General features: G+C 39.7%; 2 protein-coding genes across 4 annotated transcripts in view; one reads left to right on the top strand and one right to left on the bottom strand.

Annotated features, from left to right (window-relative positions):
• rpp30 (ribonuclease P/MRP 30 subunit) overlaps window positions 1–5365 on the top strand; it is a 51232-nt gene extending 45867 nt beyond the window's left edge. For both annotated transcript variants that reach the window (XM_088069667.1, XM_088069666.1), the window contains 6 exons: window positions 3923–4039; window positions 4154–4183; window positions 4317–4354; window positions 4498–4577; window positions 5010–5096; window positions 5173–5365. In XM_088069667.1, the coding sequence (XP_087925793.1) occupies window positions 3923–4039; window positions 4154–4183; window positions 4317–4354; window positions 4498–4577; window positions 5010–5096; window positions 5173–5228 (408 nt within the window). In that variant the 3' untranslated portion in view covers window positions 5229–5365. The remainder of the gene's footprint in view (window positions 1–3922; window positions 4040–4153; window positions 4184–4316; window positions 4355–4497; window positions 4578–5009; window positions 5097–5172) is intronic.
• Window positions 5366–5372: 7 nt separating this feature from the next.
• LOC148186263 (uncharacterized) lies at window positions 5373–12178 on the bottom strand. Of its 2 annotated transcripts, XM_088069669.1 has the most exons (5): window positions 11864–12178; window positions 11739–11820; window positions 10694–10789; window positions 8377–8448; window positions 5373–7562 (listed from the first exon to the last, which is right to left on the bottom strand). In XM_088069669.1, the coding sequence occupies exons 2-5, from the start codon at window positions 11805–11807 to the stop codon at window positions 7533–7535; spliced, it is 267 nt and encodes an 88-aa protein (XP_087925795.1). In that variant the 5' UTR covers window positions 11808–11820; window positions 11864–12178; the 3' UTR covers window positions 5373–7532. The 2 variants fall into 2 exon arrangements, with proteins under 2 accessions (XP_087925795.1, XP_087925794.1); XM_088069668.1 differs by having other exon boundaries at window positions 11739–12174.
• Between the last annotated feature and the right edge of the window lie 3781 nt (window positions 12179–15959).

Genomic DNA, 15959 nt, shown 5'->3' with positions numbered 1-15959 from the left:
ATTTTTGCCATACTATAGCCTTGCTTTTTTTGGTCATATTTTCGACATGTAACATTTTGATGTTTTTGACTGTTTTTGCAACTTTCTATGCTATAGCGTGTCTAAGCACGCTATTTAATGCGGGTTTAAGCTGTTTTTAGCTGTTTTCGGGACGTGCCTTTTTTTGACATTTTTGCCATACTATAGCCTTGCTTTTTTTGGTCATATTTTCGACATGCCATATATTGGTGTTTTCAGCCGTTTTTGCAACTTTCTATGCTATAGCGTGTCTAAGCACGCTATTTACTGCGGGTTTGAGCTGTTTTTAGCTGTTTTTGGGACGTGCCTTTTTTTGACATTTTTGCCATACTATAGCCTTGCTTTTTTGGTCATTTTTTCGACATGCCATATGTTGGTGTTTTTGGCGGTTTTCGTACCTTTCTATGCTATAGCTTGTCTAAGCATGCTATTTACTGCGGGTTCAAGCATTTTTTAGCTGTTTTTCGGACATGCCATTTTTTGACATTTTTGCCATACTATAGCCTTGCTTTTTTGGTCATTTTTTCGACATGCCATATGTTGTGGTTTTCAGCCGTTTTTGCAACTTTCTATGCTATAGCGTGTCTAAGCACGCTATTTAATGCGGGTTTGAGCATTTTTTATCTATTTTTGAGACGTACCATTTTTTGACATTTTTGCCATACTATAGCCTTGCTGTTTGGGTCATTTTTTCGACATGTCACATTTTGGTGTTTTTGGCGGTTTTCGTACCTTTCTATGCTATAGCGTGTCTCAGCACGCTATTTAATGCGGGTTTGAGCTGTTTTTAGCCGTTCTTGGGACGTGCCATTTTTGACATTTTTGCCATACTATAGCCTTGCTTTTTTGGTCATTTTTTCGACATGCCATATGTTGGTGTTTTCAGCCGTTTTTGCAACTTTCTATGCTATAGCGTGTCTAAGCACGCTATTTAATGCGGGTTTGAGCATTTTTTATCTATTTTTGAGACGTACCATTTTTTGACATTTTTGCCATACTATAGCCTTGCTTTTTGGGTCATTTTTTCGACATGTCACATGTTGGTGTTTTTGGCGGTTTTCGTACCTTTCTATGCTATAGCGTGTCTAAGCATGCTATTTATCTTGGTTCAAGCATTTTTAGCTGTTTTTGGGACGTGCCTTTTTTTGACATTTTTGCCATACTATAGCCTTGCTTTTTTGGTCATATTTTCGACATGCCATATGTTGGTGTTTTCAGCCGTTTTTGCAACTTTCTATGCTATAGCGTGTCTAAGCACGCTATTTAATGCGGGTTTGAGCTGTTTTTAGCTGTTTTTGGGACGTGCCTTTTTTTGACATTTTTGCCATACTATAGCCTTGCTTTTTGGGTCATTTTTTCGACATGCCATATGTTGGTGTTTTCAGCCGTTTTTGCAACTTTCTATGCTATAGCGTGTCTAAGCACGCTATTTACTGCGGGTTTGAGCTGTTTTTAGCTGTTTTTGGGTCGTGCCTTTTTTGACATTTTTGCCATACTATAGCCTTGCTTTTTTGGTCATTTTTTTCGACATGCTATATTATCTTTTTAGCCGTTTTTGCAACTTTCTATGCTATAGCGTGTCTAAGCACGCTATTTAATGCGGGTTTGAGCTGTTTTTAGCTGTTTTTGGGACGTGCCTCTTTTTGACATTTTTGCCATACTATAGCCTTGCTTTTTGGGTCATTTTTTCGACATGCTATACTATCATCTTTTTAGCCGTTTTTGCAACTTTCTATGCTATTGCGTGTCTGAAGACGCTATTTAATGCTGGTTTAATTATTTTTCAGCTGTTTTTGGGACGTACCATTTTTTGACATTTTTGCCATACTATAGCCTTGCTTTTTTGGTCATTTTTTCGACATGCCATATGTTGGTGTTTTTAGCCGTTTTTTCCACTTTCTATGCTATAGCGTGTCTAAGCACGCTATTTAATGCGCGTTTAAGCTGTTTTCGGCGTTTTTTTGGACGTGACATTTTTGCCATACTATAGCCTTCCTTTTTGGGTAATATTTTCGACATGCCATATGTTGGTGTTTTCAACTTTTTTTGCAACTTTCTATGCTATAGCATGTCTAAGCACGCTATTTAATGCGGGTTTGAGCTGTTTTTAGCTGTTTTTGGGACGTGCCTTTTTTTGACAGTTTTGCCATACTATAGCCTTGCTTTTTTGGTCATTTTTTCGACATGCCATATGTTGGTGTTTTTGCAACTTTCGATGCTATAGCGTGTCTCAGCACGCTATTTAATGCGGGTTTAAGCTTTTTTCAGTGTTTTTTTGGACGTGATATTTTTTGACATTTTTGTCATACTATAGCCTTGCTGTTTGTGTCATTTTTTCGCCATGTCACATGTTGGTGTTTTCAGCCATTTTTGCAACTTTCTATGCTATAGCGTGTCTAAGGACGCTATTTAATGCGGGTTTAAGCTGTTTTTAGCTGTTTTTGGGACGTGCCCTTTTTTGACATTTTTGCCATACTATAGCCTTGCTTTTCTGGTCATATTTTCAACCAGCTATTTTATAATGTTTTTAGCCGTATTTGCACCTTTCTATGCTATAGCGTGTCTGAAGACGCCATTTAATGCGGATTTAAGCTGTTTTCAGTGTTTTTTTGGACGTGACTTTTTTGACGTTTTTGCCATACTATAGCCTTGCTTTTTGGGTAATTTTTTCGACATGCTATATTATAATGTTTTTAGCCATTTTTGCAACTTTCTATGCTACAGCGTGTCTAAACACGCTATTTAATGCGGGACTGAGAATTTTTTAGCTGTTTTTGAGACGTACCATTTTTTGACATTTTTGCCATACTATAGCCTTGCTGTTTGTGTCATTTTTTCGACATGCCATATGTTGGTGTTTTCAGCCGTTTTTGCATCTTTCTATGCTATAGCGTGTCTAAGCATGCTATTTAATGTGGGATTGAGGATTTTTTAGCTGTTTTTGAGACGTATCATTTTTTGACATTTTTGACATACTATAGCCTTGCTTTTTGGGTAATATTTTCGACATGTCATATGCTGGTGTTTTCAGCCGTTTTTTCAACTTTTTATGCTATAGCATGTCTAAGCATGATATTTAATGCGGTTATAAGCTGTTTTTAGCTGTTTTTGGGACGTATCATTCTTTGACATTCTTGCCATACTAAAGTCTTGCTTTTTGGGCCGTTTTTTCGACATGTCACATTTTGGTGTTTTTGGCCATTTTTGCAACTTTCCATGCTACAGCGTGTCTAAGCACGCTATTTAATGCGGATTTAAGCTGTTTTTGGCTTTTTTTGGGACTTGCCTTTTTTCGATATTTTTGCCATACTATAGCCTTGCTTTTTGGGCCATTTTTTTCGACATGACATATTTTGGTGTTTTTGGCTTTTTTTTTTGCAACTTTCTATGCTATAGCGTGTCTAAGCACGCTATTTACTGCGGGTTCAAGCTGTTTTCAGCGTTTTTTTTGGACGTGCCATTTTATGACATTTTTGCCATACTATAGCCTTGCTTCTTAGGTCATTTTTTCGACATGTCACATCTTGGTGTTTTGGGCCGTTTTTGCAATTTTCTATGCTATAGCGTATCTGAGCACGCTATTTAATGCAGGTTTAAGCATTTTTTAGCTGTTTTTGGGATGTGGTATTTTTTGACATTTTTGCCATACTATAGCCTTGCTTTTTGTGTAATTTTTTCAACATAAATTATTTTGGTGCTTTTGGCCATTTTTTTTTACCTTTCTACACTACAGCGTGCCTCAGCATGCTATTTAATGCAGTTTACGTTTTTTTTCCAAATTCAAATTCAGGTCAAAAATTCATACTAAAGCATGTCATTCAAAATGTTGCCAAAATGTCAGACTGTAGCATGTCTGTAAAGATGTCAGGTGTACATGTCTTACCTGTCCTTCCTGGGCTTTCAGGCCATAGAGAGGGGCGTGGTGTTTGAGGTGTCCTACTCCGCTGCCATCAGAGACTCCACCTGTAGGCGTTACACCATCGCCAACGCCATCTGTCTTATGGAGACATGTAAAGGGAAGGTATGTCTTCGCTGTCCCCGCTGCCTGGTCCATTTGCCATTATTTATCTGGTGATGTCAGAGGAGCCGGAGCCTGAACAACTTGCAGGGTGACTCACTTGTTGTTGTGTTTCAGAACGTGATCCTGTCCAGTGCAGCCGAGAAGGTCAGCGATCAGTCAGAGTCAGCAGTGATGACGCTCTGTTAGACAGACAGACAGTAATCAATAACATGTGTGTGTGTGTGTGTGTGTGTGTGTGTGTGTGTGTGTGTGTGTGTGTATTTGTGTGTGTCCTCAGCCTCTGGAGCTGCGAGGGCCCTCTGACATCACCAACCTGTATCCTTCTGATTGATTCAATAACACATTACAGACATGATGCAATATGCAGGACTGTGAGTGTGTGTGTGAGTGTGAGTGTGTGTGTGTGTGTGTGTGTGTGTGTGTGTGTGTCACGTTGTTGTCCTGACCTGGCTCCTCAGAGGTTTGTTGTTCGGTTTGTCGGACGGAGACGCAAAGGAAGCTGTTTCGTCCACCTGTCGATCAGCTGTACTGCATGCAGGTAAAAACTACGACTGTCCATGGTACTATCTGTACTGCAAATATTACCACTGCAGCTCTGAAATAGATGTGGTTTCGTGCTAAATAAAACTGTAAAAATTAACGATTAAGTCGAATAAAGTCATAATATTGCTTCTAAAAAACAAGCTATGTTGAGAAGTCGTAGTATAATAGAAAAATACACCAAAAAGTCAGTATAGTGTAAAAAAGTCTTAATTTAGCATTTTGCAGTCAGACAACAAAAACACGAATGTTAATAATCATTTTACTTCATTAAACAGAGAAAACACTAAAAAAGCTCATAAAATATCAAGTCAACACTAAACGAGGCGCGGTGAGTTTCTAGATTATTTTTTCGTGGTTTTTGTAAACGAACCTGCAGCTGATTCGGTGGCTCCACAGAAAATGAACGTGGGGTTTGGTCTGTTGTCAGAAACGAGGCGGACGGCGAGCGGGATCATCTCCACCATGAAGAGCGGCAGTGAGTCGAGCGTCCAGCAGGAGGCGCCACCTGCAGACGGTACGATACCTCGTTAATCAATCAGAAAACCATCTGCAGAATAATCATTAATAAACACGTGTTCTTACCTGAGCAGGTGAAGCTCCTGCAGCCAAAAGAGCGCGGCCTCACCTGACCCCGAGGCATACCTGAGGAGGGCGGGACTTCTGACAGACACATTCTGATTGGTTCTTATTTTTGTTGATTGACAGAAAATTGATTGATCAGTAACAAGCTCTTTTTTTGACTTCATGTTTTTCTTGTTTAGTCAATAAAAAAACAGACTCAGAGGAAGTCTTCAGTCAAAAATGTTTATTTTGAAATGAATCTGAGGTACAAAGGTGCACTCTGATTGGTCAGCTCCAAAACAGGAAATGATGTCATCAAAAATAGAGCTCTGCAGGAAGTTGCTGTACATTCAGTCTGATTCATAAAAACTGCTTTGAAATATAAAAATATAAATCTACAAACAAGATGAGTTATTACTTTTTTTGATGAATTCATGATGCTTCAATACCGCCTTAAATTTAAGGTGCTTCCTCGCTGACACACAGAAATTAAAGAGTTAAAACGACAAATTCAGTCGCTTTAACATCAACACACGAGCTCAATGTTCCCTTTGATGACTTTAAATATCAAAGCTTCAAACACGTTTGATCCTAAAACTGCTCCAAAACGTCTGTCGAACGTAACCCTTTACAATCAGATAATCCTTCATTATTATTATCATTAATTAACCCCGAGATCGCTGCTTTGATCTCTTTAAAAAACATGAGAAGAAACCAAACACTTAAAAAATATTATCCTCTAAAATTATTTCTATTAATAATAATTATTCTTTTAAATGTTTACAATGATTGTGATATAACTACCTGCACTACACACACACACACACACTACATAAACAGACACACACGTACGTACATCTACACACACAAACACACACATACATACATCTACACACACACACACACACACTATATTAACAAACACACACACTACATAAACAAACACACACATACATACATCTAGACACACACACACACACACACTACATAAACAAACACACACATACATACATCTACACACACACACTACATAAACAAACACACACACACTACATAAACAAACACACATACATACATCTACACACACACACACACACACACACTACATAAACAAACACACACACTACATAAACAAACATACACATACATACATCTACACACAAACACACACACTACATAAACAGACACACACATACATACATCTACACACAAACACACACACTACATAAACAGACACACACATACATACATCTACACACACGACATAAACAAACACACGTACATACATCTTCACACACACACACTACATCTACACACACACACACACAACATAAACAAACACACACATATATACATACACATACATAAATGCGTGTGTACATATGTATATGAACACACACACACATACACGTGTATAAATGTGTATATATGTATATAAACACACACACAAACACATATATACATATACATACACATACACGTGTATAAATGTGTGTATATATGTATATAAACACACACACATATATACAAATATATACATACACATACACGTGTATAAATGTGTGTATATATGTGTATAAACACACACACATATATACAAATATATACATACACATACATAAATGCGTGTGTACATATGTATATAAACACACACACACACACACATATATACATACACATACACGTGTATAAATGTGTGTATATATATGTATATAAACACACACACATATATACAAATATATACATACACATACACGTGTATAAATGTGTGTATATATGTATATAAACACACACACACAAACACATATATATGTACATACATCTACACGTATATACATGCATATGTACGTCTGTGGATATTTTTACTTATTTTAAAATAGTTACCTAAATCTGAATTTCTTGCTCTGTGGGGAACATTTTTTGGCTGATTTTGCTCTTTGCCTTTTTTCCATGTTTTGAGGTCAGAGGTCAAAGGTTAAACTGTGGGGCGTTAGCTAAGGACTGTCAGCAGGTTTGTTCAAACATCTTAGCATGAGACTGACAGCGAACGCCTCACCAGGTCAGGTCAGCTGACTGAACATGAGAGGCAATCAGAGGTCAGGTTTGAGGGGGGCCGTGGGACTGGGTGGAGGAGGTAAAGGGGTGGGGCTAACACTGATGTGTCTGACTGTCCCTGAACACACCACCACAGACAGATGAAGTCACGTGACCTCCACACCTGGAAACATTTCAGCCAACCAGCACCAGCGTGAAAGCTTCGCCAAGTACACACAGCCTGACAGAGGAGCACCTGATCGAGGTCGCCATGACATCATCAGCAGGAGGAGGGACGCCTCATTGGACAGCTGTGGGAGGAGTGGGCGGTCCCTGCAGGGGTCAGGAGGCCGGCTCAGTGGCCCAGAATGTGATTAATGTGACCCTGAAAACACAAAACACCCGACTGTCATTAAACTGCTAAACCTACTTTAACAGAGACCTTAAACACACCACAGAGGTTTTTTATTTTTTTTTTTTTTTTTTTTTTTTTATTAATGTATGTACCAACATACAATGATTACAAAGAAAATATTACATACAAATTTCCATATATACCAACACCTACACCATACACTGTGCGCACTCTTGGTACACTAGAGCCACCCAAAAAAAAAAAAAACAAAAAAAAAAAAACATTCAAACACTCGTACATTCATACCTACATATATACCAAAGATTTGACATAATCTCTTCTCATCATGCAAGTTCCTTATACATATCTAAATTCGTATATTTCATTTTTTATACATACACAGCTTTAATTTATTTAAGTTTTTTTTTTTCTTTCCTTTCTTCTTTCTTCCCTTTCTAACCCAAAATTAATCATACACAGTACGTTTTATAATAAATTTGTACCCAGCAAATGAAAAGAAAATGGTTGTTTTTAGTCTCTTATTTGAATCCAAAATTATTCAGAGTATGTCCCAGAATATTTTTTCCCATTTTTTTTTGTGAGTGCATAATTTGCCTAGATTTGCCGCTATGACTTTTTCAAGTGTGAATTTTTGGTGTAATTTATTTTTAAATCTAGTTATACACACCACAGAGGTTAACAAACTACAGGATCAACTACTAAACCTGCCTGAAACTTTATTTAACACACACATCTTAACAAGGTTTAACAAAATACAATCAATAACCATCAGATAATCAACAAAACTAATAATCAATGACACGAACTTAAGACTGATACTCACTGGTTCTCCTCCCAGGCAGCGGGGGCAGCAGAGCAGAGGAGGAGGTCTGGGCCGGACCACACCAACCTGCACCTGCGCGCGCACACACGCACACGCACACGCACGCACACACACACACACACACACACACACACACACACACACACACACACAGATCAGTCGACTCTATGTTCAGGCTGAGAGAGGCACGTTCACGGTGAGCTCAGACAGACATCATCAGTGAAGTGCAGATAACATGATTCACTCTGGCAGGAGGCGGAGTTAAAAGCAGAGCTACGTATAGCTGTGAGTGTCAGTGCTGATACAGACGCTGTCAGTGCCGATACAGACGCTGTCAGTGATGATACAGACGCTGTCAGTGATGATACAGACGCTGTCAGTGCCGATACAGACGCTGTCAGTGCCGATACAGACGCTGTCAGTGCCGATACAGACGCTGTCAGTGATGATACAGACATTGTCAGTGCTGTGAGTATAAGTGCTGATACAGACGCTGTCAGTGCCGATACAGACGCTGTCAGTGCCGATACAGACGCTGTCAGTGCCGATACAGACGCTGTCAGTGCTGATACAGACGCTGTCATTCCTGTGAGCATAAGTGCCGATACAGACGCTGTCAGTGCTGATACAGACGCTGTCAGTGCTGATACAGACGCTGTCATTGCTGTGAGTATAAGTGCCGATACAGACACTGTCAGTGATGATACAGACGCTGTCAGTGCTGTGAGTATAAGTGCTGATACAGACGCTGTCAGTGCTGTGAGTATAAGTGCCGATACAGACGCTGTCAGTGCCGATACAGACGCTGTCAGTGCTGTGAGTATAAGTGCCGATACAGACGCTGTCAGTGCCGATACAGACGCTGTCAGTGCTGTGAGTATAAGTGCCGATACAGACGCTGTCAGTGCTGTAAGTATAAGTGCTGATACAGACACTGTCAGTGCCGATACAGACGCTGTCAGTGCTGTGAGTATAAGTGCCGATACAGACGCTGTCAGTGCTGATACAGACGCTGTCAGTGCTGATACAGACGCTGTCAGTGCCGATACAGACGCTGTCAGTGCCGATACAGACGCTGTCAGTGCTGTAAGTATCAGTGCTGATACAGACGCTGTCAGTGCCGATACAGACGCTGTCAGTGCTGTGAGTATAAGTGCCGATACAGACGCTGTCAGTGCCGATACAGACGCTGTCATTGCTGTGAGTATAAGTGCCAATACAGACGCTGTCAGTGCCAATACAGACGCTGTCAGTGCTGATACAGACGCTGTCAGTGCTGTGAGTATAAGTGCTGATACAGACGCTGTCAGTGATGATACAGACGCTGTCAGTGATGATACAGACGCTGTCAGTGCTGTGAGTATAAGTGCTGATACAGACGCTGTCAGTGCCGATACAGACGCTGTCAGTGCTGATACAGACGCTGTCAGTGCTGTGAGTATAAGTGCTGCTACAGACACTGTCAGTGCTGTGAGTATAAGTGCCGATACAGACGCTGTCAGTGCTGATACAGACGCTGTCATTCCTGTGAGCATAAGTGCCGATACAGACGCTGTCAGTGCTGATACAGACGCTGTCAGTGCTGATACAGACGCTGTCATTGCTGTGAGTATAAGTGCCGATACAGACGCTGTCAGTGATGATACAGACGCTGTCAGTGCTGTGAGTATAAGTGCTGATACAGACACTGTCAGTGCTGTGAGTATAAGTGCTGATACAGACGCTGTCAGTGCTGATACAGACGCTGTCAGTGATGATACAGACGCTGTCAGTGCTGTGAGTATAAGTGCTGATACAGACGCTGTCAGTGCCGACACAGACGCTGTCAGTGCTGTGAGTATAAGTGCTGATACAGACGCTGTCAGTGCCGACACAGACGCTGTCAGTGCTGTGAGTATAGGTGCCGATACAGACGCTGTCAGTGCCGATACAGACGCTGTCAGTGCTGTGAGTATAGGTGCCGATACAGACGCTGTCAGTGCCGATACAGACGCTGTCAGTGCTGTGAGTATAAGTGCTGATACAGACGCTGTCAGTGCCGATACAGACACTGTCAGTGCCGATACAGACGCTGTCAGTGCTGTGAGTATAAGTGCTGATACAGACGCTGTCAGTGCCGATACAGACGCTGTCAGTGCCGACACAGACGCTGTCAGTGCTGTGCAGAGAAGATTGCGTAGAGGATCAGACACTGTCTGTTATTAGGCGTGCAGGGTTTGAGACTGAATGAAACTGTAGGCCTATAGAGTTTATATTACATGATGAAGTCAATATGATCTGATAATTAACAGACATCTCTTCTTAAACACAAACTGACCTGCTGCTCTGGCTGCTGATTGGACACGGTCAACATGTGGGACGTTTCCATTGGACACTCGCTCACCTGGATCTCCACCCCCAAACACACCCTCTTCTGAAAAACAGAACAAATAATAAATAAAATGTCATTTTCACCGTCACTGTCATCACCATCATATTTTAAGGTCAGATTTGGTTACATGTTTTTTGTTTCTGGCTGTGATACATGCAAATAAACATATATGACAAAGGGAAAGACAAAAAATTCGAGACAAAAGAAATGAAAATAATAAAACATTTTCGAGAAGAAAAAACTGTCAAAAAAGAAAATAGGAAAAGGTTAAAATGTCTTAGCAAATTGCCAAAAATTTAAGATAGAAATAAAATCCTCAAAACATATTAAAAGATAATAAAAAATGTTTTATTTTCGTAATTTACATTTCTTATGTTGATTTTCTCTAACAAGATATTCCACAGAAAAAGACAAATGGCTTATAAAACAAAACAAAAAAGGACAGTCGAGAGTCAAGCGCTTCTCATAAACACAGAAACGATCCCGGACCTCAGAAGACAGCCTCCGCCAGCTCAGACCACCTCTGCATCCTCAGCCGGTCACTAATCACACAAACTGCGCTCCGGGGACACCCGGTGGCTCACATGTCCTGTCCCACAGAAGACACAGAGTGTCTGTCTCACTCATCCACCAGCTTTCTCCAGCATCTCTTTCCAAGAGGGACAGTCCTACGGGCCAGTCCCTCTGAAGGTTTCAGGAAAAATGTTTGTTTGCCTTTTTATATTTAAATCGCCAAAATCATTTTTCGAAAACGCGTAAATGTTTTGTTGTTGTTGTGGTTTAAAGGAAACTTTGTCTTTCGGAGCCTGTGAGTTTAAAGGACATGATTTCTATTAATTTAGCGGTAAAATAACGATAATGAACTGCCATTTAAAGTTGTACGAAGGTCCCTTAAAGACAAAATAAAACCATAACACAACCCGCAGGTGCGTCACCTGGAGCCGCCAGCGTCAGTGTCATGATTATCATCACGAACATCCTCCTCACTCACCGCTCTGCAGCTCCGCGGCTCCGGCTCCGGCTCCAAACTCCTCTTCTTCAGGACGGTCACACACTGCATGCTAACAGCGAGCTAACAGCTAACGGAGCTAAGTGCTAACGGAGCTAACAGCGAGCGGAGCTAACAGCTAACGGAGCTAACAGCGAGCGGAGCTAGCGGCGCTGAGCGCGCGGACAGCGGCTCACTTTGACGGTTAGCTCGTTAGCTCGTTAGCATCAGCGGATAATCCCAAAAACAGTTTCTTCGGTTCAAACAGCGACCGGAAGTCGTCAGTTTCCCGCTCACGGTGAGTAAAGCGACGCGTTTAAACGTTAAACCGGTGACTGTTTAACTTTCCGTTAACTGTTGATCGCTCTGTTGTTGTTGTTGTTGCCCGACCTTCTGTTGACCGGCAACTGCAAGTTAACGGCAACTACATCAACACTTCCGGTACTATATAAACCGGAAACTTCAGATTAAGAGCACCATCACTTCCTGTTACATTTCGCGTCACCATTACAGAATGTTTATTTTAATTAAACGGTTTAAAAATTATACCATAATTTCATTTTTATTAATATAATACTACTACCAGGAAACAAATACGATCTGCACACTTTTATTAAAAACTTTTTAACAAAATAAACCCCCTAACCATGTCTTTTATTGTTTATTTTTATTATTTATTATTATTTAATTTCAAAATAATCAGTCCTTAATAAAGAGACAGCAGGGTAGACTTTAGAACATTAGTGGTTGTCAGCAGTTACCGATTTTAATTTAATTTAAATTTACTCCAAATAATCATTCATTTGAACAGTATTTATTCATTATATTTTTACTGTTAAAATATTATTATTTGATGATGATGACGATAATGATGATAATGATGATGATGGTATCCTGTTAATGACATTTTATGACAAAACACAGAATACTCATTATTTTAAAACTAAATATATATTTTTATTTTAAATTAAAGAATTAAAAAAATGTTTATTGGTCCTTTATTTCCTGTTAATTGGTAATGACTGTAATTAATCGAGTTCCTCATTTGTGTACACAGATTATTTTAATTCTGATCATAATAATAGTTATTATTATGATTAACAACAACCATAAAAATAACAAAGATGACGTAGTATAGTAGTAGTAGTAGTAGTGAAAGCCCCATAAGAAATCAGAAGATTGGATGTAAGAATAAAACTGCTGAAAAAACCTGAATTACATTTTATAAAACTAAAAGAGAACGGGGTTTTATTTTGAAGCCCCTCTCAGCGAACAGGAAGTCGCGTTTGTGATCACTTTACACGTCACGTTCGGTCACGTTGGACGCTTCTTTCACGCTTGCCTCTATTTCAAATTTTGTGACGTCAGAGCCGAGAAAGCCAATCAGAGCGAACACCTGCTCTCGCGAGATTTATATAGTTTCTGTTCACGGGACGGACAGAGCCACGAAAATTTAGTTTAAAATCAAAACCACTAAAAACACAAAAATACACATAATACACGAAAGAAAAAATAAATATTCATGGAAAAATATATTTATGTAATACATTAAGGTTTCTAAAGTACACTGTAGATAGATATTTAGATATTTACACCCTAGATAGTATATATATATATATATATATATATATATATATACACAGTGTACTTTAGAATGAGGAATGTAAGAAGATACTATAATAAACTCGAAATATACTAAAGACAAATACTAAAATCCGAATGATATTTATAAAATAACCGACTACAAAGACTTAATATATAAAACAAATGTGCAAATCTGTTAAAGTTTTAGTTTTCAGAATGAAAAATGCAGATTTGTATTCGATATAAAATAGTTTCATTCAGCCAAATACAATAAGTCACAACAAAAAAATAAGTCTAAGTTTTATACATAATATCAGCTGAATTATTTCATAATGTCAGTATAATTAGTACAAAAGTATTTCTGATAATTCTATTATTATTATTATTAGCAGTAGTAGTCTAATATAATATAATACTGTATTGTATAATAATATATAATAATTATTATGACCATTGTTGTTATTATCATCATAATCATTAACAGTATTATCATTTTTATTGTTGTTATTATTATTATTATTATTATTGTTATTATAATTTCTTCCTCAATGGCTGCTCAGACGTTGCTGGGGTTGTGTCTGTGAGGGTCCAGCAGGTGGCAGCACAGTTTCATAGTGAGACACATGATGGAGACTCGAGGTCGTCGGTTTGAATCCCCAAAACCTTCAAAGCTTCACAGATAATAATAATAATAATAATAATAATAATAATAATAATAATAATAATAATAATAATAATAATAAAGAGGAACTGAGGAGAAACTGGCTCACTGCAGAGAATTCAGCCGAAAATCACTGAAACTAAAGAACGGAGATCATATACAAGTGACAGAAGAGACAGACAAAGTGGAGGACAGACAGGGACACACCGACAAACAAAGACAAAGAGACAGACAGAGAGACACAGACAGAGACAGAGACACAGAGAGACAGACGGACAGAGACACAGACGGACAGATGGAGTGATGTTGTTTCTCTCCTGAGAGTTTGTTAAACGAGTGGAAAATGTTTTGATCAAACGGAGCGAGAGAACAAGAAAGACACAAACAAACTGAAGGTCAGAGATGTGAGTTTTGTCCCTCTGGGCCTCCGTACCTCCTTCATCGTCTTCATCGTCCCTCCATCATCATCATCATCTTCATCGCCGACTCGGCTCACATCAGCTTCATGTAAAAGGATTCTGAGCGTGAAATCTTCCTCCCCCAGGACCCAAAAACACCTCCTCCTCCTCCTTCATCTCCTCCTCCTTCATCTCCTCCTCCTCCATATCCTCCTCCTTCATTTCCTTCTCCTTCATCTCCTCCTCCTCCTCCATCTCCTCCTCCTCCATCTCCTCCTTAATCTCCTTCTCCTTCATCGCCTCCTCCTTCATTTCCTTCTCCTTCATCTCCTCTTTCATTTCCTTCTGTGTGTGTGTGTGTGTGACCTCCGCTGGACTCATGCTCACTTTGATGGTTTTGAATCAAAACGATCTGAAAAGTAAAAATGCTGATGTCATCAGTCTGAGCAGTGACATCACTTCCTCTGTGGCCAATCAGAGGTCATGTGTCATGTGATGTGACAGGTGTGTGTTCACCTGATGGGTCGCTACTTTGTCGGATGCAGATCAGCTGTTTCCAGACATGTTTCCTCACACATCCTCTGTGTGTGTGTGTGTGTGTGTGTGTGTGTGTGTGTGACTTTTATGTCACTTTGATTGACAGGTCTGACAGCTCGATGATTGATTACCTTCCAGACAACCAGAGCCTGACGCATAGACCCACCACAGAGAGTGTGTGCGTGTGTGTGTGTGTGTGTGTGTCAGCAGACTCTGTGAGCTGTGATGTCTCTATTACAGTGTGAGGTCATGAGCCGGGGGCGGGGTCAGAGGTCAGACAGCCCGCCCACACACACTGAGCTACAGAAACATCAGTGAAGTCGGTTTCTGAAAGAAGCGCAGCAACTTAAAATGAACTTATGATCAGTTCATAATCAACTAATAATCAGCCAATAATGAACCATTAATCAACTTATAATCAATTAATAATCAACTTAAAATCACAATCAATAATAATAATAATAATAATAACAACTAATAATGACTTTTCTTCTTTTGTGGGGTAAACAACACACACAACACACACACAGTAACACACACACAGTAACACACACACACACACAACACACACACAGCAACACACACACACAACACACACACAGTAACACACACACACAACACACACACAGTAACACACACACACAGCAACACACACACAGTAACACACACACACAACACACACACAGTAACACACACACACAGCAACACACACACACACACACAGTAACACACACACACAGCAACACACACACACACACAATAACACACACACTGTAACACACACACAGTAACACACACACACAGCAACACACACACAGAAACACACACACAGCAACACACACACAGAAACACACACACACAGCAACACACACACACACAGTAAGACACACACAGCAACACACACACACACACACACAGTAACACACACAGCAACACACACACACAGCAACACACACACAGTAACACACACACACACAGAAAGACACACACAGCAACACACACACACACAGTAACACACACAGTAACACACACACACAGAAACAC

Source organism: Plectropomus leopardus, chromosome 19 (assembly GCF_026936395.1).
Source record: "Plectropomus leopardus strain MGB_pleo_1.0 chromosome 19, ASM2693639v1, whole genome shotgun sequence".
Lineage (NCBI taxonomy): Eukaryota > Metazoa > Chordata > Actinopteri > Perciformes > Serranidae > Plectropomus > Plectropomus leopardus.
Note: the sequence above shows the minus strand (reverse complement) of the source record. Positions and strands in the feature narration are given on the sequence as shown.